Source organism: Leucoraja erinacea, chromosome 1, assembly GCF_028641065.1.
Source record: "Leucoraja erinacea ecotype New England chromosome 1, Leri_hhj_1, whole genome shotgun sequence".
NCBI classification, from domain to species: domain Eukaryota; kingdom Metazoa; phylum Chordata; class Chondrichthyes; order Rajiformes; family Rajidae; genus Leucoraja; species Leucoraja erinaceus.
In genome coordinates this window covers 28,650,668-28,677,011 of record NC_073377.1, presented here as the reverse complement: position 1 = coordinate 28,677,011, position 26,344 = coordinate 28,650,668, and the positions used below count along the sequence as shown (strand labels likewise).

The 26,344-nt window shown below is 43.5% G+C and overlaps 1 protein-coding gene across 1 annotated transcript in view; it reads left to right on the top strand.

Moving 5' to 3' along the window:
* galt (galactose-1-phosphate uridylyltransferase) overlaps positions 1 to 26,344 on the top strand; it is a 52,818-nt gene that overhangs the window by 11,283 nt on the left and 15,191 nt on the right. Inside the window, 4 exon segments of the mRNA XM_055632143.1 lie at positions 4,900 to 4,948; positions 12,540 to 12,669; positions 14,270 to 14,326; positions 21,990 to 22,112. Of these exon segments, the coding sequence (XP_055488118.1) occupies positions 4,900 to 4,948; positions 12,540 to 12,669; positions 14,270 to 14,326; positions 21,990 to 22,112 (359 nt within the window).

Here is a 26,344-nt window from a genome sequence, read left to right as displayed (position 1 = left end):
CGTCTTCCCTGCGGCTTCCTGGTCCGACCTACCGACTTTTTCCACCTGGCCAGTTTGCCGACATCACCCCCAGCTCGCACCTCCTCCCTGGCCATTACAAGGCTGGACCTACCAACCTCAACCCTAAGGCTGGATCCACCAAAGCTGCTACTGGCCTCCACCTGCCTTTCTTCGCCACCAGACCAGGCTGTCGATGCTGCCCTGCGCTGCCTCCACAGCTACTTCCAGGCCATACCAACCACTGCCGGCCCACACAGCTTCCTCAGCCATTTTCAGGCCGTGCCTGCTGCCACCACTGCTGACCCTTGCCTGTACTCTGGCTGCCCGCTATCATTGACCAATGACTCCACCAATCCTCGCTCTCCCCCGGCAACCATCTAGCTGGGGCTGTCAACTCACTTGGATTCCCGACCGAGAGTCTAAAGAAGGGTCTCTGCCTGAATCGTTTCCTATCCATATTCTCCAGAGATACTGCCTGACCTACTGAGTTATTCTGGCAGGTTGTTTCATTTTGTGTAATTAACCAGCACCTGCAGTTCTTTCTTTCTACTTGTGCAATGATATTCTATTTCTCGGTAATACCTTAGTTGGTTGTAGTGGGCAAACAGCAATAAAGGAGCATGGTCCGTTATAACAAGGGTTTTGCTGTATTTATTTACGTTCAATTAGAGAGTTCAGTATGCTGGTGCAGGTATGCAGGTGATTACCTGCATTTCATCCGTAATCTGGATCAAACCCGGGCCTCTGGCACTGAATAGCGCTGTTGAATTGCTACTGGACTATCCCCGTCCCCTCCTGAGTGTCCCATCCCTGTCCGGGGATGGCTGGAGATGTCCAGGGTGACCCTGGACTGACGGGACACCGGCCTGGAACAATGCTGGCCCAGGCTTACAGCCTGTGCGGAGAAGAAGTGCTAACTCCAGCTCAACTCTGCCTGACAATAGACAATAGGTGCAGGAGTAGGCCATTCAGCCCCTCGAGCCAGCACCGCCATTCAATGTGATCATGGCTGATCCTGCTGGGTTAACCGACAGCCCTGGACTGACCGGCCCAGAGCAGTGGAGTTAGCGCTTCTTCTCCGCGCTAGCTGTAAGCCTGGGCCGTTACTGCAATGGGCCGGTGTCCCGTCAGTCCAGTGGTGTCGGTGAACCCGGGTACAATCCTGACTGGATGAAACGCAGGTCTGTATTCATGCAGCAGCACAGCTGCTGAGAATGTTTATCGCGAGTGACCTTTGACAAATCCCATGATTCCTTGTGTTTTTCGGAATACCGAACTCACTTGTTGAAGGAGTAGGTGGGCTATTAATTAACAACCAATTTGAAGAATATAAAATGCTGCGCCAGCATGTTGGCCTAGATTAAGTGCTTCATGACTTCACGACTGAAAGCAAGGTTGGTATAGTGAATAAAAAGCTGAATAAAAGGAATACTGAACAGGTGGTGTCTGGAAGTGGGGGTGACTGTCTGGGAAATCTGATGAATGGAGAGTTATCAGACACGCACATTTAGAGTATCATGTTCAGTTCTGGGCACCATGTTATAGGAAAAATGTTGTCAAGATGGAAAAGGTACAGAGAAGATTTATGAGGATGTTGCCAGGACTAGCTATCTGGAGAGGTTGAGTTGTCTGGGACTCTATTGCTTGGAGCGCTGGAGGATGAGGGGTGACCTTATAGAGGTGTATAAAATAATGAGCGGAATAGATCGGGTAGATGCACAGAGCCTCTTGCCCGTAGGTGAATCGAGGACCGGAGGACATAGGTTTAAGGTGAAAAGATTTAATAGGAATCTGAGGCATAACTTCTTCACACAAAGGGTGGTGGGTGTATGGAACAAGCTGCCAGAAAAGCTAGTTGAGGCAGCGATTATCCTGACATTTTGGAAACAGACAGGTACATGGATGGGGCAGGTTTGGAGGAATATGGACCAAATGCAGGTAGGTGGGACTAGTATAGCTGGGATATGTTGGCTGGTGTGGGCAAGTTGGGTTGAAGGGCCTGTTTCCACACTGTATCACTCTGTGACCTCCATGGCTCTAGGCAAGGAGATGAATAATTACTAGAAATGGATTTGCAGAGAGTTTGAAAGTAACTGGCAAAGAAGATAAAGTAAGAAAGATGTGGATAGAATCTAACACACGTTTGAAAAGGTAGAGGCAGTGAACAAGGTTTGGGAAGACAAAAGTCTGGAGTAGCTCAGTGGGTCAGACAACATCTCAGGAGAACATGGACAGGTGATGTTTCGGGTCATGGGCCTTCTTCAGATTGTAGAGAGGGTTGGGTGCGGGGAAGGAAGCTGGAAGATATGAGGGGTAGGAAAAAAGCCTGGGGGGTAATAGACTCTCAGGTGAGGAAGGTTATTAGTTAAGACAAAGGCCAAAGACAGAAGATGTGAACACAATGATTGAGTTGTGTATTGTGAAGCTGGAGGAAGGAATGTAGGTAGAAGGGAGGCAAGAGTGAGGTGAGAAATAGATGCAAGTTCAGGTGGAGCACTCAGAAGTGGGTGGTGAGAGGTGCGATGGGGAGTTGATGTTTCTCCTTGTGGTGTCCAAAGATAGTGATTGCTGCCACTAAATAAGGGCTCTGTCAGTCAGAACATTAAGAAGACATTTCTTCACCTAGACTATGATGAAACATTGAAACATTAAAATGATAAAACACAACATTAGTCTATAACCAGTGCCAAAAGCATAACAAGATTTAAATATTGCACGAAACTTTGCTGAAAGATTTGGCCAATTTTTCACTTTTTGGATTTCAATATTAATTTGAGTGTTTTTTTGTTTGAATATATTGTTTCAAATGTGGGAAATCAATGCTAATATGTTGTTTAGACGTTTGACATAAGATTGTGCAGGTGTTTGGTTCCTAGTGTCTCAGAATGATGCCTCATTTATACCGTAACAACCAACTCATTTGGATTGATACAGTTGTGTGAATGTACATTTTGTTTGATCAAAGTAGTTGAGTTAGAATGTACACTTCCAAGTTAACATGTAATTCAAGATTTGTTATCCTCCTGCAAACAATCTATTTTGAACAAATGCACTAAAAAGAAGGAACAATTAATATTTAATAATAATACATTTTATTTGCGGGTGCCTTTCAAAAGTCTCAAGGACACCTTGCAAAAATTAACAAGAGTAAAAAAACATATAATCGGAATAAAATAAATAATAGACATCACCAATACACAAATTAAAGACAGAATTCGTTCCAAAGACAGAAAAATCAAAAAACACAATGTGAAGAGAGAGCAGCAGCAGCCAAACCGCTCTAGCGTACACTCTCCCTTCCGACAGCCATCTTGGACACACTAAAATATTCACTTACACACAAAAAATCATCCCCCCACAATGGTTACCACTGTGAGGGAAGGCACAATATCCAGTCCCCATCCCCAGTTCTCCCAAAGTCAGGCCTATTGAGGCCTCCGCTATTGCCTCTACGGAGGCCTGATGTTCCTGGCCGTTCTGGCCGGGTGCTGTTGCCCCGGCGTCGGGAGAGTCCTCTCAGCGGCTGGGCCACCTGGAACGGCCGCTTCCTTACCGGAGACCGCGGCTTCCGAAGCCGACAAGGCCGCACCAGTTTGGAGCTCCCAGGCTCCCGATGATGAAGTCAGCGCCACCCGCTCCGCTCCGCAGACCCGCAGCCCGGAGGTGATGAACTCGGCGGTCACAGCTCACCGGAGCTCCAGCGCGGTGACCCAGGCAAGGCATCACCTGCTCCGGTCTGCGATAGCGCTCCAGCGCTGTGCCGCCACAGAAGCCGAGGTGCTGCGCGGTCCCCGCCAGGAAACAGTGCTCCAAGCCCGCTGGTAGGCCATGAGGACGGGTCGACGGGGCAGCCCGGAGAAAAGGCTGCCTCACCGACCGGGTAGGGACCTAGAAATATAATTACCCCCTTCCCTCCACAATTAAAAGTCTATTTCTCCAACAAACAAAGCACAGGACTCACTAAAACTACAAAAAAAAAGTGAATTAAACGGACGGCTGCTGGTTAGCAGCCATTCCCCAAGATGGCTCCTCCTCCTTCTGATTTGTTATAATCATAATAACAATTATATCATAAATGTACTTTATTAGTCAAGTATGTTTTGCAACATACGAGGAATTTCATTTGCCATACAGTCATACCAATAAAGATCAACAAGACACCCACATAATTTTTTAATATGAACGTCCACCACAACGACTCCCCCACATTCATCACTGTGATGGAGGGCAAAAAAAATTATATTTTCTTCACTTCTTTGCTCTTCCGTTGTCGGGGCGATCTTTGCTCCCGCAGCCGGCGGTCCAGCCCTCCGCATCGGGGCGATCAAGCTCCCGCATCGGGTGGATCAGCTCCCCCGTGCCGGGCAATCGGATCCCAGGTCGGGGCTAGTCGAACCTCATTTGACTTGGAACTTCCTGACATCAGCCTCTACCCGAGACTGCAAGCTCCTCGATGTTGACATATGCAGGCCGCGGTTGGATCGTCGATCCCAGGCAATGGATCGCAGGCTCCGATGATAAGTCCATGGCCCCGTGATGGGGCTCAAAGTCAGTCTCAAGCAAGAACACCAGCTCCATGATATTAGGCTGCAGGATGCCCAGAGATACGATCCGGAAAACAATTACATCTCCGACATGGTAAGAGATTGAAAAACATTCCCCCGTGACCCCTTCCCCCACCCCCCACATAAAACAAACCAGAGAACATTAACACATACTTTTTAAAACACACTAAAAATAACAAAATAGACAAAAAGACAGACAGACTGTTGGCGAGGCTGCCATCGCTGACGGCGCCACCCGGTGGAAAAGTAACATTTAAAAAAGTGATCTAACTAGGATGTGAAATTGCTTCCCTTGGATTCTATTTTTAAAATATTATTCCTTTTAAACCCTCAGGTATTGGTGAGCATCCACTGTTTCAAGCAAAAGCTGCCAAAGGAATTTGGTAAATATTTATTTGGTGAATAGTTAGAAATTGGGCATGCCTTGAATCTGCAAAGCGCTTTTTATCCTGAATCTACTGTAACATCTGTGTTCTGGTAGTGACAATAGGGTTTACTTACATACAACAATAAATGCATGAAACATAATTTGACTGCAAAGAAGAACACGAGGTTCCCTCGGTACATCATGTGGACGAGGATCTGACTGATTACATTTGAGAGAATAATCCACATTTTAAACTATTTTGTCACTTTAATTGTAGAACATTATTGGCCTTACTATACTGAAGGTTAATATTGATACCATTACTTTAGCACTCATTTATGATTTGCTTCTTTCCCATAATGGCATCATTTTCGGCACCGACATTATGGGCTAATGGCCGTAAAATAAGAATCAAGAACCAGAATACATAGGTTTAACACGAGAGGGGGGAAAACTTAATAAGAATCTAAGGGACACAGAGGAACAAGCTGCCAGATGAGGTAGTTGAGGCAGGTACTATAACGACATTTAAAAGACATTTGGTCAGGTACAAGGACAGGAAAGGTTTAGAGAAGTTTGGGTCAAACACGTGCAGGTGCGATTAGCTTAGATGGAGCAGATTGGTTCGTATGGGCAAGTTGTGCAACCACAGGTAAGAAACATAGAAACATAGAAATTAGGTGCAGGAGTAGGCCATTCGGCCCTTCGAGCCTGCACCGCCATTCAATATGATCATGGCTGATCATCCAACTCGGTATCCCGTACCTGCCTTCTCTCCATACCCTCTGATCCCCTCAGTCACAAGGGCCACATCTAACTCCCTCTTAAATATAGCAAATGAACTGGCCTCGACTACCCTCTGTGGCAGAGAGTTCCAGAGATTCACCACTCTCTGTGTGAAAAAAGTTCTTCTCATCTCGGTTTTAAAGGATTTCCCCCTTATCCTTAACCTGTGACCCCTTGTCCTGGACTTCCCAAACATCGGGAACAATCTTCCTGCATCTAGCCTGTCCAACCCCTTAAAAATTTTGTAAGTTTCTATAAGATCCCCTCTCAATCTCCTAAATTCTAGAGAGTATAAACCAAGTCTATCCAGTCTTTCTTCATAAGACAGTCCTGACATCCCAGGAATCAGTCTGGTGAACCTTCCCTGCACTCCCTCTATGGCAATAATGTCCTTCCTCAGATTTGGAGACCAAAAACTGTACGCAATATTCCAGGTGTGGTCTCACCAAGACCCTGCACAACTGCAGTAGAACCTCCCTGCTCCTATACTCAAATCCTTTTGTTATGAAAGCTAACATACCATTCGCTTTCTTCACTGCTTGCTGCACCTGCATGCCTACTTTCAATGACTGGTGTACCATGACACCCAGGTCTCGCTGCATCTCCCCTTTTCCTAGTCGGCCACCATTTAGATAATAGTCTGCTTTCCTGTTTTTGCCACCAAAATGGATAACCTCACATTTATCTCCTGTGGCGTTCTGTCCTGCATTTTGGTGGATCCAGTCTGTTGCAGATCCCATATTTGATCTATGCCAGTGCTGAAGCTTCACATGAATCTTTTTATACACTCTCTTCACTTCATCTATGAGCCTACCACGTTAATTACTTATAGGAGCAGAATTAGGCTTTTGGCCCATAAAGTCTACTCTGCCATTCAATCATGGCTGACCTATATTTCCCTCTCAACCCCATTCTCCTGCCTTCTACCCATAACCTGAATCAAGAATCTGTCAAGAATCTAGCCTTCTATTCCATCCTCCCTCATGCTAATTTTCTCTTGCATGCTCTTGTGCTGTTTCATATGGCAGTGAGTTTTACTTTCTGAATATCAAACCTTTACCAAAAATTTCTTATTAGATTTATTCGTGACCTGGTTATGACCTCTCCACAAGAAGCAATATCTGATTATTTTAGCCAATCTCTACATTATTTGAAAGAACTCTACTTTATTAACTCGATTTCCTTTTTTTTAAGAGGTAGGAGCGACAAATAGAATTGTTGCCTCGTATACCCCGGCTGTTCACATTCTAGTCTGGCCTCCAGTGCTGTCTATGTGGAGTTTGCACGCTCTCCCTGTGACTGCATGGGTTTCTTCCCAATTTCCAGAGGCATGCGGTGCTGAGGATCTCTTTCTGTGCTGGATGATTCTATCACTCCAGAAGTGCAGTAACCTGTAGAGTCTCCCCCAGTAATCACTATTCCAGCTCCCTTTCCTCTTGCAGTTCAACCCCTGTCCCCTAGCCCAGTCAATGAAAAAGATTAGAACAATTACATGATTTTAATGTGGCACCTGAATGAAATATCAGTGTGCTTCATGAGTATGGCTTTAAGTTTATTATTGTCACTGTACCAAGGTACAGTGAAAATATTTGCTTTACATGCTCTCCAAATAGATCAGATAACATTGAAATATGGAATTTGCAAGCAGATGAGATTAGTTTTTCTTGGCATCATTTTCGGCGCAGGCATGGGCCAAAGGGCCTTCTATCCTCTTGTATATTTCTGTGTTCTATGTTCGCACATCAGCCTTGGCCATCTTGCAGGGAAAAGGTTTGGATTGTATTTGTGACAAATATTACCAAGTGCCAATAGCAGCTTTGTGACTTGCATGCTTCAGCAGGAATGTGGATCATTATTAACATTTTCACTAAAGGAATTTGTTTGTAGTTTGTAGATTAAACACCAGGTGGCAGTATGGACCCATTGTTGATGGGCATACCAGAAGAAAACTCCAATAAGTTATTCTTTAATATAAACGCCCTTTTTATTAAAAAAATAAATGCCCGTTTTTCTGAAAGTAATAACTAGTTGAATGGGCAAGATGAATGTTGTAATTTAAAATTAAGTAGACCAACTTAAGTGTGCAATGTTTCAATTTGTATGATGTTTAATTGGGATTGTTTCAGAATTTCCAAGGAATTTCTGGGTTTAGAAGTTTAAGACCAAAAATGTGCCTATCTTTCTCCATTGGCATTTTTAGTGGGATGTTTATGCAGGAAACGTTTTTTTAGGTTTAATTTTATTATTATCACATTGACCTTGGTACAATGAAAAGCTTTTTGTTGGGTGCTATCCCATCATCGAAAAAACTATACACGATTACAGTCAAGCCGTCCACAGTGAAAGGATAAAGGGCACAACTTTTATTGTAAGATAGAGTCCAATTCAAGATAGCTCGAAGGTCACCAATGAGGTCAATGGGAAAGCAGGACTAATCCAATCGTATAATACTATACATAAATACAAGCACGTCAGTCGTGAGTACAATAATTGGAGTTTAGGGGTTGATACGCAGTGCAGAATATACTCCTCAGCATTGTAGTGCACCAGTTCCATTGATAACGCCCAGTGTTTGCAAAGGGGTTGAGGTAAATTGGACCGTGCCCCTACTTTTGGAAATACCTGTTCAGAAGCCTGATAACAATACAATAGAATACAATACAATTATTTATTGTCATTTGAACCTCAAATTAAATCTGGTTTCAGCAGTCATACAACAAGGAAATAACCAAGACACAACCAACACAATTTATACAAACATCCATCACAGTGAATCTCCTCCTCACTGTGATGGAAGGCAAAGTCTTGTCTCTCCCCTGTGTTCCATTCTTCTCCCGAATGTTAAAGCCCCTGGCGGGCGATGGTAATTCCTGCGGCCATTAAGGCCGCGCCGGGCGATGTCAGGCCCCGCTCCGGGTCTTAATGTTGGATTCCCCAGCGGGCAATGGCAAATCCCGCGGCAGGCGATGTAAGGCCCCGCTCCAGAGTTGGAGGCCGCTCCACGGTGCTAGGCCCCAATGATAACGGAGACCCGACAGGGAAAAGGTCGAGTCACCCGTACATGGAAGAGATTAAAAGTTTCCCCCCGCCCACATATACACAGCTAAAAACAATATAAAAACCACAACAAACTATACATTCAATGGGACAAAAATTAAAATAAGACAGACGGACTGCAGAGGCCGCTGCAACATCTGTCGCGCCGCCCAAACACAGACATATAACGGAGGGAAAGAAGCTGTTCCTGTGTCTGGTGGTGCAAGGCTTTCAAGCTTCTATACTTTCTGCCCAACAGGAGCAGAGAGAAGAAAGAATGACAGGGGTGGGGCAAGTCTTTGATTATGTTGGCTGCTTTCTGAGGCAGTGCAAAGTGTAAATGGTGTAAAAAGTCAATGATGGGGAGTCTGGTTTGTGTAATGGACTTGGTGCATTTACTACTCTCTGCAATTTCTTGTCCTGCTGTATTAAATAAAATGGTGAAATCTTTATTTAAGACTGCAAAGAACTACCTTTGCATCCCTGACTTGAACTTTCAGATCTTGCATTAGATTCAGATTCAGATTCAATTTTAATTGTCATTGTCAGTGTACAGTACAGAGACAACGAAATGCATTTAGCATCTCCCTTGAAAAGCGACATAGCAAACGATTTGAATTAAAAAAAAAATAATAAGTGTCCGGGGGGGGGGTGATTGGCAGTCACCGAGGTACGTTGTTTAGTAGAGTGACAGCCGCCGGAAAGAAGCTGTTCCTCGACCTGCTGGTTCGGCAACGGAGAGACCTGTAGCGCCTCCCGGATGGTAGGAGGGTAAACAGTCCATGGTTTGGGTGAGAGCAGTCCTTGGCGATGCTGAGCGCCCTCCGCAGACAGCGCTTGCTTTGGACAGACTCAATGGAGGGGAGCGTGGAACCGGTGATGCGTTGGGCAATTTTCACCACCCTCTGCAATGCCTTCCGGTCGGAGATAGAGCAGTTGCCATACCATACTGTGATGCAGTTGGTAAGGATGCTCTCGATGGTGCAGCGGTAGAAGTTCACCAGGATCTGAGGAGACAGATGGACCTTCTTCAGTCTCCTCAGGAAGAAGAGACGCTGATGAGCCTTCTTGATCAGAGTAGAGGTATTGTGGGTCCAAGAGAGGTCATCGGAGATGTTGACTCCCAGGAACCTGAAGCTAGAAACACGTTCCACCTCCGTCCCGTTAATGTGGATGGGGGTGTGCGTGCCGCCTCTGGACTTCCTGAAGTCTACAATGAGCTCCTTGGTCTTCTTGGAGTTAAGGGCCAGGTTGTTGTCAGCGCACCATGCTGCTAAGTGCTGGACCTCCTCCCTGTAGGCCAGCTCATCGTTGTTGCTGATGAGGCCAATCACCGTTGTATCATCTGCATACTTGATGATGGTGTTAGTACCATGTACAGGTGTGCAGTCATAGGTGAAGAGGGAGTAGAGGAGAGGGCTCAGCACACAGCCCTGAGGAACGCCGGTGTTCAGGGTGAGGGTTGAAGAGGTGTGCTTGTCTAACCTCACAGACTGGGGTCTGTTGGTTAGAAAGTCCAGTATCCAGTTGCAGAGGGAGGGGTCGATGCCCAGGTTACCGAGTTTGGTGATCAGTTTTGATGGAATAATGGTGTTGAATGCTGAGCTGTAATCGATGAACAGCATTCTTACATAAGTGCCTCTGTTGTCAAGGTGGGAGAGGGCGGAGTGAAGTGCCGTTGAGATGGCATCCTCCGTACTCCTGTTCTTGCGGTAGGCAAACTGATAGGGATCCAGTGTGGGGGGTAGGCAGCTTTTGAGGTGTGCCAGGACCAGCCTCTCGAAGCACTTGGTGATGATGGGGGGTAAGTGCAACTGGGCGGAAGTCGTTGAGGCTTGCCGCAGTGGAGTGTTTTGGCACTGGCACGATGGAGGTGGCTTTAAGGCAAGTGGGGACAACTGCTTGGGCAAGTGACAGGTTGAAGATGTCAGTCCAGACGTCTGTCAGCTGCGCAGCACAGGCCCTGAGCACGCGCCCGGGGATGCCGTCAGGGCCAGCAGCCTTACGTGCATTAGTCCTACTCAATGCCACGTACACGTCGTAGGGGGTGAGTGTGAGGGGTTGGTGATCGGCAGGTAGCACAGCCTTGATGGCTGTCTCTAGATTGTCCCTGTCGAAGCGGCCATAGAAGTGATTAAGCTCCTCAAGGAAGGAGGCGTCGCTGGATGTGGGGGTGATGTTGGAGGGTCTGTAGTCCGTGATGGCCTGGATGCCTTGCCACATGCGTCGGGGGTCGGAGTTGTTGTTGAAGTGCTCCTCAATCCTGAGCTTATGGCAGTGCTTGGCCTTCCTGATGCCCCTCTTCAGGTTAGCCCTGGATGAACTGTAGGCTCGAGCATCGCCTGACCTGAAAGCGGTGTCCTGTGCTTTCAGCAGTAGCCTGACCTCGCTGTTCATCCATGGCTTCTGATTCGGGTATATGGTCACCTGTTTGAGGGAGGTGACACTATTGATGGTGGAGTTTATAAAGTCCAGAACAGAGGATGTATAGGAATCAATGTCCGTGTGAGAGTCAAGGGTGGCCTGGGCTGCAAACGCCTTCCAGTCAGTGTTTCCAAAACACTGCTGAAGTGTGAAGTCCGCTTCCTCTGACCAGACTTTAACTGTCCTTACAGTTGGTTTAACCCGTCTGATGAGTGGGGAGTACTTAGGGAGCAGGAACAATGAGACGTGATCAGACTGACCAAGGTGGGGGAGGGGGATGGCTTTGTAAGCTTCAGCCATATTGGTGTAGACTTTGTCCAGTGTCTTGTCTACTCTAGTGGGGAAGGATACATGTTGGTGGAATTTGGGGAGTACAGTCTTCAGGTTGGAGTGATTGAAGTCACCCGCAACAATGAAGGCTGCCTCGGGGTTGTGCGTCTGTTGTTTGCTAATGGCAGTATGCAGCTCTTTCATTGCAAGCTTGGCATTAGCATCAGGAGGGATTAGTTTCACAAAATAAGCAGTTGGGAACTATGTTAGCAGCAAGTAAGACCATCACCAGTCTTCAACTTTGCTCATTTTAAGAGCTTCACTACAAACAACCAATTAACCTCCAAGAAATTAGTTGTCACTCTCTTCATAGTACAGCTGATGAGCTTGTCCTTGCTCATTGGACTCACCTTTCTTACAAGGTCCAAAGTGTTCATATATGTGAATCAATTTTGGTAGCAGCCATGTCAGTTGGGCATTGCATGTAGGTTTTGTGGCACCCATTGTTCCCAATCTACAAATTAGAGATTTGCTAATGCTTGATGGTGATTCTTGTAATAGGATTGGAATCACAGTTAGTAATTTTTCAGAATAATTCAATTGTGAAGAATCAAGCTTGTGGTAATTTGGATGAAATATTTCAGTTCTTTCCATTGATTCCTGTTGGAAAATATCTGTGCAGTAAACTTAAGATGGTGCCTTTGCCTTTTGGTTTTCTTGCTTATTGTAGCAATGTCCTTGAATTGTTTTGATTACAACTGTACAGCTGGCAGTGTCCACCTTTTGGTGCATTAATAAATGATTGCAATAACAAATTTGTAATTAATAATGTAGGAAGGAACTGCAGATGCTGGTTTAAACTGAAGATAGACACAAAGTTGGAGCAACTCAGCGAGACAGGCCGCATCTCTGGGGAGAAGGAATGGGTGACGTTTCGGGTTGGAAGAAGGGTCTGGACCCGAAACGTCACCCATTCCTTCTCTTCATAGATGCTGCCTGTCCCGCTGAGTTACTCCAGCTTTTTGTGAATATCTTTTGTAATTAACATCTTATGAGATTTTTAAATTGTCTTATTTTATATTTTCTTTCAGCAAAGTCATGTGCTTCCATCCTCGCTCTGACATCACCTTGCCATTGATGTCCATTTCAGAAATTACAACCGTGATTGATAAATGGGTGGAACTCATGAAAGAACTGGGACCAGTGTATCAATGGGTGCAGGTAACAAAAGTTGAAAGCCATTTGTTTATCTCTTAAGTAAAGTTTAAGCTGTATTCCTATAAACTTTCCTCCAAATTGCCAATTCCTAATCCCTGATTTGCATTAAGAAGCAGAATACTTGCACATCTAGGCTCAGGAAATCCTTTACTAAGGTCATTATTTCCATTAAGATGCATCTTTGAAACCTCTTTAATTTAATGTTTGTCCATTATCTGACAAAGTTCGATTGTATCTCTTTATACCGCTCAATGTAACATGTAGTTAAACAATAGGTGCCACCGTAGAGTTGCTGCCTTACAGCGCCAGACACCTGGGATTGATCATGACTACAGGTGCTGTCTGTGCGGAGTTTGTACATTCTCCCTGTGACGGCGTGGTTTTTCTCCGGGTGCTTCGGTTTCCTCCCACATTGCACTAATTGGCTTCTGTAAATTGTTCCTAGTGTGGCGGCTCCTAAGGTTCGTGCCATTATACTGCCGAACCCCTCGGCACAGGAGTGGTGCAGTCCGGAGGCGGTCCTTAGCCGGAGGGTTTAAAAGGCAGGGTTTGGGTGCCATCTTCCTCTGGTTTCGTCTTCCCTTCAACCGGGAGGAATACAATAAAGGTGCTTCTCAAACACTGGACTCCGTGACTCCTTTTGAGACCCACGCACCACACTAGACTGTAGCATAAAACTAGTGCACAGGTTGCTGGTCGACGCAGACTCGTTGGGCCGAAGGGTCTGTTACTGCGCTGTATCTCTAAACTAAACCCCACTAATACTCATTTGAAGCACGATGCGGTTTGTACATTAAAAATGCTGCTTTTTAAAACAAGTGTTTACTGTTTCCAGAATTGAAGACATTATCAAATTGAGTAAAACACCAGGAAGTTTTAAAGTGTTGATAAACATTTTTTTATTATATAAGCTGGATATACGGGATCTATGGAGAGCTATAATTTGGTGACGTCTTTGTGTTGAGGCTTTTCATCTTCTGAGTTTGTGATGCAGATGGTCATAGATTCCAAGAGGTATACAGCATGGAAACAGGCCCTCCGGTCCAACTCATCAATGTCGACTAAGTTGGCTAACCAAGCACGTCACATTTGCCTGCGCATGGCCATGTCCCTCCAAACTTTTCCTGTACCTGTCCAAGTACTTTCTATCCACATACCCATTTAAATGTCTTGGAAACATTCCATTTTGTACCCACCTTCACCACTTCCTCTGGCACCGCCTCCAATTATGCACACCCGGAGTGGGGAAAAAAGTGTTGCTTGCTTCCCTTTAAATCTTTCCCCTCTCACCTTAAACCCATGGCTTCTAGTTTTATACTCCCTATTCTGGGGAAAAGATATTCTGTGGATATTCACCTTATCTCTGCCCTTTATGATTTTATAATCTTGATAATATTCATGACACACATCAGGTCAGGTATTAGAAACAGCAAAAACATTTGCAAATGTCCTTCTACTCCCAGTTTTTGAAACTGAATGTGAATTATTTGAAGTGTAATCCAGCTAAAAGGGAATGTTTCTATTCATTGCCGATACAATTTGCCAATACAGTTTATTGTTGGAGGTTTTTTTTTTACAGAATTGGTTTATTCTATCATTTCAGATTTTTGAAAACAAAGGTGCTATGATGGGATGTTCAAACCCACATCCACACTGCCAGGTAAGAATATTGAACAAAATGACTTTGTGAAGGAGGCAAATTGTGATGTGTACCGTACGTTATAAGCATGAAGTGAGCTAATGCTCATCTAATGCATGTTATTGGAAGGAAAACCCATTAACCGTTCCATTTCAGTATGGGAAAATTTGGACTGAAATCTGCTTTTCTTTCAAAAGTAGAGAAATTATTTTTGTTGGAATTCAGAGGTGGAATTGTAATAAATTTACCCAAACATTGCAAACCTGCAGCAGTTTGGGTTTTTCTCTATGCTTTGGATATTGAGCTGGATATTGAGAAGGTGAGGTGATGGACTTTCTCCTCGAGCTGCCACAATCTTCACGTTAGTGGTCTTCACACAATAATTTAGTTTAGAGATACAGTGCAGAAACAGGCCCTTCGACCCACCAAGTCTGCACCGATGAGCGATCTCCGCACGTAAACACTATCCTACACATTTTAGGGAAAATTTTACATTTAAACCAAGCCAATTAATCTACAAGCCTTTGGAGTGTGTGAGGAAACCGAAGACCTCGTAAAAAAACACATGCTGGTCACAGGGAGAACGTATAAAACTCCGTACAGCCGAGCACTGTAGTCAGAATCAAACCTAGGTCTCTGTTGCTGTAATGCAGTAGCTCTACCATTATGCCCATAACATTAACATTTTCACTAAACTAATACCCCTTGTAGTTCATTGATTTAACACCAGATGGCAGTATAGGCCCATTGTTGATGGGCATACAAGGAAATACTTCAGTAAGTTATTATTCAAAGTAAATGACTTTTTAATAAAAATAAATGCCCTTTTTTATAAAAGTATTAACTGGTAGAATGACCAAGATATTGTAATTAAAATAACATGAAACGCAGCTGAAACTTGTGCCTTTATTTCCCCATGGCCATATTTAGTTGAATGTTTACACATGAAGCAAAGCATTTGTTACAACATGGGAGTAGCAAAATAACTAAGCAAAGTAACTTTAAAGTAATTTGACCATTTCAAATTATTTGCCAGAAGTATTCACAGCAATTCAGAGAAATAAAAGAAAATAACTTGTATACTGTTTATTCCTAAACTTTTTTTTGATTAAATATGACAGCAATTTGCATTGGAATATCATTTTATTTGCTCTCAAAATTTGTTTGCGTGACATTTTAATGTTGTAATAACAAAGAATAGAGAATATTTGTGTCACTTCCAATAGTTTTAGAATGTATTTGTTTTCAATTCAATTCAACTTTAATGTCATCGCACAAATACAAGTATCAGTACAACGAAATGCAGTTTTGCGTCAGTCCGTAGTAGTTGTACATAAAGAGAAAAAACAAGAAAAAAATAGAAAGAGAAGATACAGAATAATCAGGAAATACAGAATGATTAAACAAAGGGGGACGGAGGGACCAGAGAAATCTATCGTCGGGACTCCGAGTTCAGCAGTGTGATTGTGTTGTTATAGAAGCTTTTCCTCATCCTGCTGGTACGTGACCTGAGGCTCCTGTACCGCCTCCCTGATGGGAGGAGGGCAAACAGTCCATGGTTGGGGTGTGAGGGGTCTTTGATGATCTTCCCAGCCCGTCTCCCCCGTCTCAGAACCGTTTTCGGTGGAGGGCATCCATGGCAGGGAGCGGGGCACCGATGATGTTTTTGCGCGTTTTATCACCACCCGTTGTAGTGCTTTCCTGTCCGCAGCAGTGCAGCTGCTGTACCATACCGTGAAGCAGGTGGTCAGGATACTCTCTATGGTACAGCGGTAAAAGTTGGTCAGGATCTGGGGGGACAGGTGGGCTTTCTTGAGCCTCCTAAGGAAGTAAAGGCGCTGCTGTGCCTTTTTGATCAGCTTGGAGGTGTTGAGGGACCAGGACAAGTCCTCCGAGATATGCACTCCGAGGAATTTATAGCTGGAGACGCGCTCCACCTCAGTCCCGTTGATATGGATGGCGGTATGACTGCCTCTTCTGGTCTGCCTGAAGTCGACAATAATCTCCTTCGTCTTTTTGGAGTTGAGGATGAGGTTATTGTCGGCACACCAGGTGGTCAGGTGCTGGATCTCATCCCTGTAGGCTGACTCATCGTTGTCGCTGATCAGTCCTACTACCGTGGTATCGTCAGCAAACTTAATAATGGCGTTCGATCCGTACTTTGGGATGCAGTCGTGGGTGAAGAGGGAGTAGAGGAGAGGGCTGAGCACACAGCCCTGTGGCACTCCGGTGTTCAGTGTTATAGTGGAGGAGGTGAGGTTATTGACCCTAACAGACTGTGGTGCTGATGCTGATGCTAAATAATGCTGATGGTGTTAATGTCTTTTTACCTATAACATGCAGTAGTTGGTTCAAACACCAGAGGGAGTCTGTGAGCTTTCTATTAATTGTTTGCTGCAAAAGACACCTCTTTGGAAATTCCCCCACATTTGTGAATACAAATGTGCACCCCAATTTATTTTGGAATTCTCATGTCGTAGTAGCTGAATACTGATATGAGGTGTTCCAGGGAGTTTCTATTCTTGGTTACTGCAGACTAGTAAAGCGGAAATGCAATAAATTGATCAAAACAGACAGACAGCAGAGGACAATGACAAGCAAGAGGAACATTGAGTAATCGATGCTCTAGTTAGCAAGTACAAGTATGATGGGTTCAGCTTTTAATGGGTTGAGGTAAAGTGAAGATGGGTAGTGTTACCGAAGTGGGAGTATATGGGATGCTGAAGCTGCATAAATCTGCTTCAGTTGTTGACGGGTTGAAAAAGAGGACAAAGGAACAAATGTTTGTAGCATGTGCAAAAGATGATTTAACAGTGTTTAATTGGAGGGAATTCAGTCTAGTCTAAATAGACTAAACTCCTTCAAATTCTTCAATGCCAGCTGAGCGGCAGGAACACTCTGCTGGTCACTTTTTTTAAATGAAGAGTTTTTTTTTTAGGATGGCTCATAAAGTCATAAGGAATAGGAGTAAAATTAGGTCATTCGAACCATCAAGTCTACTCTGCCATTCAATTATGGCTGATCTATCTCTCCCTCCTAACCCCATTCTCCTGCCTACTCCCCATAACCTCTGACACACGTACTGTCTAGATTGGTTTTTGGACTAGTCCATAAAGCCAACTCTGTTAACAATAATACAGGAAACTTAGTGTTTACTTTTCACCCTGTCAACTACGTTACTGTTGGCACGGTGAAAATAATGCTTTCACGTTTTTTTTTGAAAAACATGAAAACATTATACAAAAGGAGTTTACATAGAAACATAGAAACATAGAAATTAGGTGCAGGAGTAGGCCATTCGGCCCTTCGAGCCTGCACCGCCATTCAATATGATCATGGCTGATCATCCAACTCAGTATCCCGTACCTGCCTTCTCTCCATACCCTCTGATCCCCTTGGCCACAAGGGCCACATCTAACTCCCTCTTAAATATAGCCAATGAACTGGCCTCAACTACCCTCTGTGGCAGAGAGTTCCAGAGATTCACCACTCTCTGTGTGAAAAAAGTTCTCCTCATCTCGGTTTTAAAGGATTTCCCCCTAATCCTTAAGCTGTGACCCCTTGTCCTGGACTTCCCCAACATCGGGAACAATCTTCCTGCATCTAGCCTGTCCAACCCCTTAAGAATTTTGTAAGTTTCTATAAGATCCCCTCTCAATCTCCTAAATTCTAGAGAGTATAACCAAGTCTATCCAGTCTTTCTTCATAAGACAGTCCTGACATCCCAGGAATCAGTCTGGTGAACCTTCTCTGCACTCCCTCTATGGCAATAATGTCCTTCCTCAGATTTGGAGACCAAAACTTCACGCAATACTCCAGGTGTGGTCTCACCAAGACCCTGTACAACTGCAGTAGAACCTCCCTGCTCCTATACTCAAATCCTCTTGCTATGAAAGCCAACATACCATTCGCTTTCTTTACTGTCTGCTGCACCTGCATGCCCTACCTTCAATGACTGGTGTACCATGACACCCAGGTCTCGCTGCATCTCCCCCTTTCCCAATCGGCCACCATTTAGATAATAGTCTGCTTTCCCGTTTTTGCCACCAAAATGGATAACCTCACATTTATCCACATTATACTGCATCTGCCAAACATTTGCCCACTCACCCAGCCTATCCAAGTCACCTTGCAGTCTCCTAGCATCCTCCTCACACCTAACACTGCCCCCCAGCTTAGTGTAATCCGCAAACTTGGAGATATTGCCTTCAATTCCCTCATCCAGATCATTCATATATATTGTAAATAGCTGGTGTCCCAGCACTGAGCCTTGCGGTACCCCACTAGTCACTGCCTGCCATTGTGAAAAGGACCCGTTTACTCCTACTCTTTGCTTCCTGTTTGCCAGCCAGTTCTCTATCCACATTAATACTGAACCCCCAATGCCTTGTGCTTTAAGTTTGTATACTAATCTCTTATGTGGGACCTTGTCGAAAGCCTTCTGGAAGTCCAGATACACCACATCCACTGGTTCTCCCCTATCCACGCTACTAGTTACATCCTCGAAGAATTCTATAAGATTCGTCAGACATGATTTACCTTTCGTAAATCCATGCTGACTTTGTCCAATGATTTCACCACTTTCCAAATGTGCTGCTATCCCATTTTTAATAACTGACTAGCAGTTTCCCCACTATCGATGTTAGACTAACTGGTCTATAATTCCCCGTTTTCTCTCTCCCTCCCTTCTTAAAAAGTGGGGTTACGTTTGCTACCCGCCAATCCTCTGGAACTACTCCAGAATCTAAAGAGTTTTGAAAGATTATTACTAATGCATCCACTATTTCTGGAGCTACTTCCTTAAGTACTCTAGGATGCAGCCTATTTGGCCCTGGGGATTTATCGGCCTTTAATCCATTCAATTTACCCAACACCACTTCCCGACTAACCTGGATTTCACTCAATTCCTCCAACTCCTTTGACCCGCGGGCCCCTGCTATTTCCGGCAGATTATTTATGTCTTCCTTAGTGAAGACGGAACCAAAGTAGTTATTCAATTGGTCCGCCATATCCTGGTTCCCCATGATCAACTCACCTGGTTCTGACTGCAAGGGACCTACATTTGTTTTAACTAATCTTTCTTTTCACATATCTATAAAAACCTTTGCAGTCAGTTTTTATGTTCCCTGCCAGTTTTCTTTCATAATCCATTTTTCCTTTCCTAATTAAGCCCTTCGTCCAGTCTAACATCGGTAGTGGGGAAACTGCTAGAGTCAGTTATTAAAGATGGGATAGCAGCACATTTGGTAAGTGGTGAAATCATTGGACAAAGTTTGGGAGGATACACTGGGTGCAATTGTCTTTGAGTAAGTCCACATCTGACATGTGGGAGTAGTTTAAAGGCCAGCTGAGCAAAGTTCAGGACCAGTAAGGATGACAGATAAAGTATAGCAAAGTAAAGGAACATTGGATGACCAAATTGATGGTATATTTGGTGAAAAGGAACAAGGAAGTGCATGCAAGGTTTAGGAGGATGGAGGGTTTAGCTTTAACATTTTTTTTTTACATACATGGTGGTGAGTGCCAGGAATATGCTGCTGGGGGTGGTGGTGGTGGCAGACACGACAGTAGCATTTGCAAGGCTTTTGGATAGCCATATGGATTATGTGTAGTAGGTAAGCGATGGTCTTGGCATCGTTTTTGGCTCTGACTTTGTGGGCCAAAGGGGCTGTTCTTATGCTGTACTGTTCTATGTTCTACACACATGAACAGAAAACAAAATAAGGTCTGAAGAATGGTCTTGACCTGAAACATCACCATTCCTTCTATCCAGAGATGCTGCCTGTCCCACTGCGTTACTCCAGCATTTTGTGTCTTGTCTAAAGCTTCCTAATATACAGGCTCATCTTTCACTGCAATAGTATGCTTGTTCTTTCCACACAAGGAACATAAATAATTTGGCTATTTCTGCTCAGGTAACTTGATTGCTGGAATGTGAAGTGACATGCATTCTGTCTTCTGAAATAAGATCCAGACCCTTTCTGTTTGCATGTATGTGTGATGCACCTGGATGTCTTCATGTCAACACAGCCTTCAAGTGCACCTGGATATCATCATACATGGGAAATTACTTACTTCAAAGACTCTAATTTAATTTAGCAGTTCCACGTGTAACTTTCTTTGGGTTAGTGTTAAGTTTCCGAGAATAGGAGGTACAGAACAGGCACTCAATTTATCAAAGGAACCTATTCACAATCGCAATAATGGAAGAAGATATGAAATGGAAAAATTTACTAAAAGATTTTGATTTCCTATAAATAAATTTATTTAAAGGGACATTCTAATCATACTAATTAAAAAAAAAAAAAAAAGATATCCCTTGCCATTTTAATTTATCTTTAAAAAAATAAAAATGCTTAAGTCATCAATCTTTCCATCCCATCTCTAACTTTCCAGAATTTAGTGTAGAGATACAGCATGGATATAGACCCTTCGGCCCACTGAATCCATGTTGACCATCACTCACCTGTTCACACTAGTTCTATATTATACTACATCCTCATCCAAAGGCCAATTATACTACAAGTCTGTACGTCTTTGGGGATGTGGGAAGAAACGGGAGCACCCAGAGAAAATCCATGCAGTCAGAGGAAAGTATGCTGTGGCTACACAGACAGCACCAGAGATCAGTATTGAACATTGGTTTCTGGCACTGTGAGGGAGCAGCTGTGCCACAGTGCCATCCACTTAGGCAGGTTTTCCCATCATAAGGAGAGAAAACAGGATATTTTCTGATGTTAGTGAGTGGAATTAAACAATTGCTCAGAAAGTGATGCAGACCATGGAGCAAGATGTTCAGCTGGTCGCTGATGCTATTTCCCCAAAATAACCACTTGGTCCTTCTCAGCCAATATAGCAAGACAATAAATTATTGAGTACTGACCAAATCAGATTGTGATGACTCCCACAAAGTAACATCCCCTTCATGAGCCAGAGTCTGAACATGTTTAGACACAAAGTGCTGGAGTAACTTGGTGGGTTGGGAAGCATCTCTGGATAACATGGGTAGGTGACGTTTTGGGTCACCACCATGCCGCCCATACTCCATACTCTTGTGTAAACCAACATGTGCAGTTCCTTGTTTCTATGTCTGAACATGTTTGCAGTATAACTTCAGATTATTACAATTGCTGTTCAGTGCTTCTTTCAATTCAGTGTTTGACCTCTGTTCAAGTACCTGAATGGAAAAACGTAGCTGCTTTCCAGTAGTAGACTTTTATTTACAGTCAAGATGTTGCCAATAATTCTCCTTAGTTATATTAGGTTTTCAAATCTCCTCACTACAAACTAACCTATTCAGTTACAGAGAGGTTAATAACCAAGGGCATAGATTTAAAGCAATTGGTAGAAGGATTATAAGTGAATTGAGGAAATCTTTTTTTGCCCTGAGGGTAGTGAGATCTGGATCGCAATGCCTGAAAGACTGGCAGAGGCAAAAGCCCTCATTTTTTAAAAAAGCTGCTAGAATGGGTATGCGAGTGGTAAGATGCAATGCCTTGGGCCAAATGCAGGAAAATGGCACTGGGCTACAGGGTCTCTTACTGTTCCATGCAGAAACAGTGAACCAAATGTCTACCTTCTGAGGTGTAAAACTAACAATTCTGCTATGAAGTTTCTTGTTTAATTTGTGTTAATTTTTCTCAAGGGTGATTTTTTTTTTCCTCTCCTTTTTATCCTGATTTAGGTGTGGGCTAGTAATTATCTTCCAAATGAACCAAGAATAGCTGATCGGACACAACAAGACTATTACAGCAGCCACGGAGTGCCGATGCTAGTGGAATATGCAAAGTTAGAGTCTCAAAAAAAGGTTTGCTGCTCAATTGGATTTTACCTATGAATCGCATTTGTCTTTAGAAGTGACTTTGTATGTGCTTTCCCTTCATGTTAAGTCCAAAGGATACTACATTGTAACAACATTGAGAGAACGAGTCAAAAGCTCTGGTAAAATGGCAGCTTCCATCGCTTATTAGACCATTATGTTGTAGAAACATTGAAAATAGGGTAGGTGCAGGAGTAGGCCATTTGGCCCTTCGAGCCAGTAGCGCCAATCATTGTGATCATGGCTGATCATCCACAATCAGTAATCTGTGCTTGCCTTCTCACCATGTCCATTGATTCCACTAGCCCCTTGAGCTCTATCTAACTCACTTTTAAATTCATCCAGTGAATTGGCCTCTGCTGCCTTCTGTGGCAGAGAATTCCACAAATTCACAACTCTCTGGGTAAAGTTTTTTTCTCATCTCAGTTTTAAATGGCTTCCCTCTTATTCTTAGACGGTGGCCCCTGGTTCTGGACTCCCCTAACATTGGGAACATTTTTCCTGCATCTAGCTTGTCCAGTTCTTTTATAATGTTATATTTTTCTATAAGATCCCCTCTCATCGTTCTAAATTCCAGTGAATACAAGCCCACTCTTTCCAATCTTTCCTCATATGACAGTCCCGCCATCTTGGGGAATAACCTCGCGAACCTATGCTGCACTGCCTCTATTGCAAGGATGTCCTTCCTCAAATTAGGAGACCAAAACTGAGCACAATACTCCAGATGTGGTCGCACCAGGGCACTGTACAACTGCAGAAGGATTTCTTTACTCAAATCCTCTCGTTCTGAAGGCCAACATGCCATTAGCTTTCTTCACTGCCTGCTGTATCTGCATGTTAATTTTCAGTGTCTGGTGATTTAACAATGCTTGTAAATTGTTGTATCGTTTGCCGTTAGTCTCTGCAGGCATGTTACTGCACTGCATATGTTTGTCCAGACCAAACAGGAGATGCTGTAATCTTCTGAACTGGGCTTTTGATTTGCACCTCTTTCTATTTCCACTGTTTTTTTAAATTTATAAAAATCGTTTAGTTGACACCAAAAAAAACCCAAATTGAATTACTGGGCGAGTGGCTTTTTCTTGGGTATTCTTGCAACATAAATGGGTACTAGAGGATACCCCTATATTGCATGGGCCGAGTTTCCACACCCTATTCTGTGAAAGCTACAATGCACTTCCGGCCGCTCAGTTTCTCCAGCATTTTCTGTCTACTTTCACCCGCTGAGTTTCTCCAGCATTTTTTTGTCTACACTGGCCCGCTGAGTTTCTCCAGCATTTTTTGTCTACACTCGCCCGCTGAGTTTCTCCAGCATTTTTTGTCTACTTTCGATTTTTCCAACATCTGCAGTTCCTTATTAAACATACTCTTTCGGCTATCCGTCACCATTGATGCAATGCATTTGGAGATTCTAAGGCAATGCTGTATTTTTCTTTGTTTCCCCACCTCTGGGTGATGCTAACTTTAATGCTGCTTTAAGCCTATGCGAATCTCGGATCAGTACAAATCAGTATTTTCTTTGAAAGAGAGAAACTGCTTCTATGCTCTCACCACACTTATAACTTAATTAACTTGCTTCTAACTTTTTTTTCCAACATAAACTAGCTATTAACAGACGTGGTCATTATTTAGCACCCGAAATGCTGGCTGCATACTATCCTGTGTTCAATCAGAAATGAACCACTAATTTGAATGGACTGATCACTTCTATAATTGGATAATGGTTTTCTCTCTGAACAAGCTAGCAACAACGTAATGTGGTCATCTGATCCACTCATTTAGCTCCATTTTCACAGTAGAAATAACATAGTTATGATAACACGATAGAGACGCTGCATGTTGTTCACGGCAGGGGCCCAGTTTTAATGGACAAAATGAAAAATGCATGAAGAATACTTTAGAGTCATTTACCATCACATTCTCAGTTGATTGCAGGAAACCAAAGTCACATATTTCAACCACGGGACATTTTATTTCATATTAAAATACTCTTCAGAATTTCAGCTGTAGTGTTGAGCATGGAGCAGGGATACAATTTATTAAAGAAGATTGAATTGTGTGAAGATATTAGTTTTTGAATGATCTTCTGGAAGTGTATACTGCTCCTAGATATCTGCCATTCAAATAGATTCAGACAATTTATTTCACCCAACTATTACTGTTCAAAGGATGATACAGCTGGGAAAAATAAAGGTTTATGTTCAAACGATGTATCCCATGCACCTAATCAATCAAACTAAAAATAGGTCTTGCTTAAAACACTCGGGTCAAGCAGCATAGGTGGAAAGAGAAACAGTAAACATTTGGTCTGAGACCCATTGCCGGTTTCAAGCTTTAAAAAAAAATCAAGAAATTAGTTCCCTTTTTCGAACATGTGGGTAATTCTCAACTCGGTTCATGAAATTTATAAACCTGTCACCCAAGGTCATGTTGTGATGGTGTGGCTATAGCCAGACATTAATTAGGGGTTTGTTTTTGTGCAATTAATCAAGGAAAATTAGGACACAAAGTGCTGGAGTAACTCAGTGGGTCTGGTACCTTCTTTTGTAAACCCGCATTTGCAATTCCTTGCTTCTACATGAAAAATTAGTCGTAAATTACATGTGTTCACAACATTACATGCATATAACCTGGATTTTTTTGCATAGTTTCACAAAGCATCGGACAGTATTTTAATAACCTCTCACTTATGCAAGGTGTCGCTCCATAAATGTACTCAGGCACTCGCTAATTTCCTGTTAAAGATTCCTGGCCAGTCATTTTGTGCACTGGTAAATCTGTGTGTACACATTCATATTGTCCCCTAACTAAATTTGGAGCTAAGATAAAAATTGATTGAGAGGTTGACAGGATCCCTACTTTGTTCAGCACCTGTACTTCTTCCATGTCCATTAATGAATAATCAATATGCAGAAAACTATATGTTGAAACTTATGGGAAGGTTTATGATGATCACCCATTTGCGCGAGGTTAAAGCAATGCAAATTGTCCAGTAATTTAGGATGGGGTATCACTTTCTTGCTATAAATTGCTGGATGATTTACACACTAATTATGGTGTGCACTTTAATCTGTGATATGAAGTCCAGATTTAGTTCCCGAAGTGCTGGCCTATTATGGTTCTGCGCTCAGTCAGAAATTGCTAACTAATTGGAACAGACGGGTTACTTCTGTAATTGGCTACATTGTAACCTTACTCGCTGTTTGACTTTGCTGCTGAAATGCAAGAACACTTTTGTATTGGAAACTAAATATTCGAAAGATTTGCTGATGGAATGTGTGCCTTTACCTTCTTTCGGTCGTAGATGTGACTGAACGAATCCAAGGTTTTCTTTGTTTCTTCACCCATGCGTATGAACGGTGCTATTACAATGAACAAACTACATTGAGGTGTTATTTTATTTCTGCTTTTAAAGTGGGTGTGATGAATACATGACAATCATGCCAGTTGCTTTGGAGAGAAGACCATTGTCCAATTAAGAAATGAGCTCTACATTTCTTAAGGGAAAATACTCTCCCCAGGTTCTTTCCTCTACAGCTGCAGGAGATGAAGTTGTCCTGTCCTTGTACCTCCTTTCTCGCTTCCACCGCGGACCCCAGCAGCCTTTCTATGTGAGATCGAGGTTCATGGTACATTTCCATACGTTGTTGACTGAGTTTGGTTCTCCCGTTGTGGCCTCCTCCTTTACATTGAGTCCAAGCATGGACCAGGCGACTGCTACGCTCAACATTGCCAGTCTGTTCACTGAGGCCCACTGGGTCTTCTGGCTCCGAATCACTTGAACGTCCCTTCCCATTCCCTAACTGACCATTTGAGTGAGACCACACACAAACTGGAGAAACAGCACTTCATTTTGCTTGGGTAGTTTACATACAACCTAACAGTATTAACATTTAATTCTCCAACTTCAAGTAATACTTCCTTTATCCCCTCTATCCTTTCCATGACCCCATTCCCGCCCTGGTGTATTCCACAGCCTCCCCTCCCCCCCCCTCCCCCCCCCCCCCCCCCCCCCCTCCCCCCCCCCTGATCTTTTGCCTTCCTACATACACTCATCTCTCAATCCCAGTTTCTTGTGTCCGAAGTGCTGAATGAACACTCAGGCAGCAGCTGAGGAGTGAATGGAAAGTTGATGTTTCGGTCAGGACCCTTCCTCGGACAGAAGTTTCTTTTAAAACATTTAACAAGTACTTATATAGAATAGTGTGAGGATCCAGATT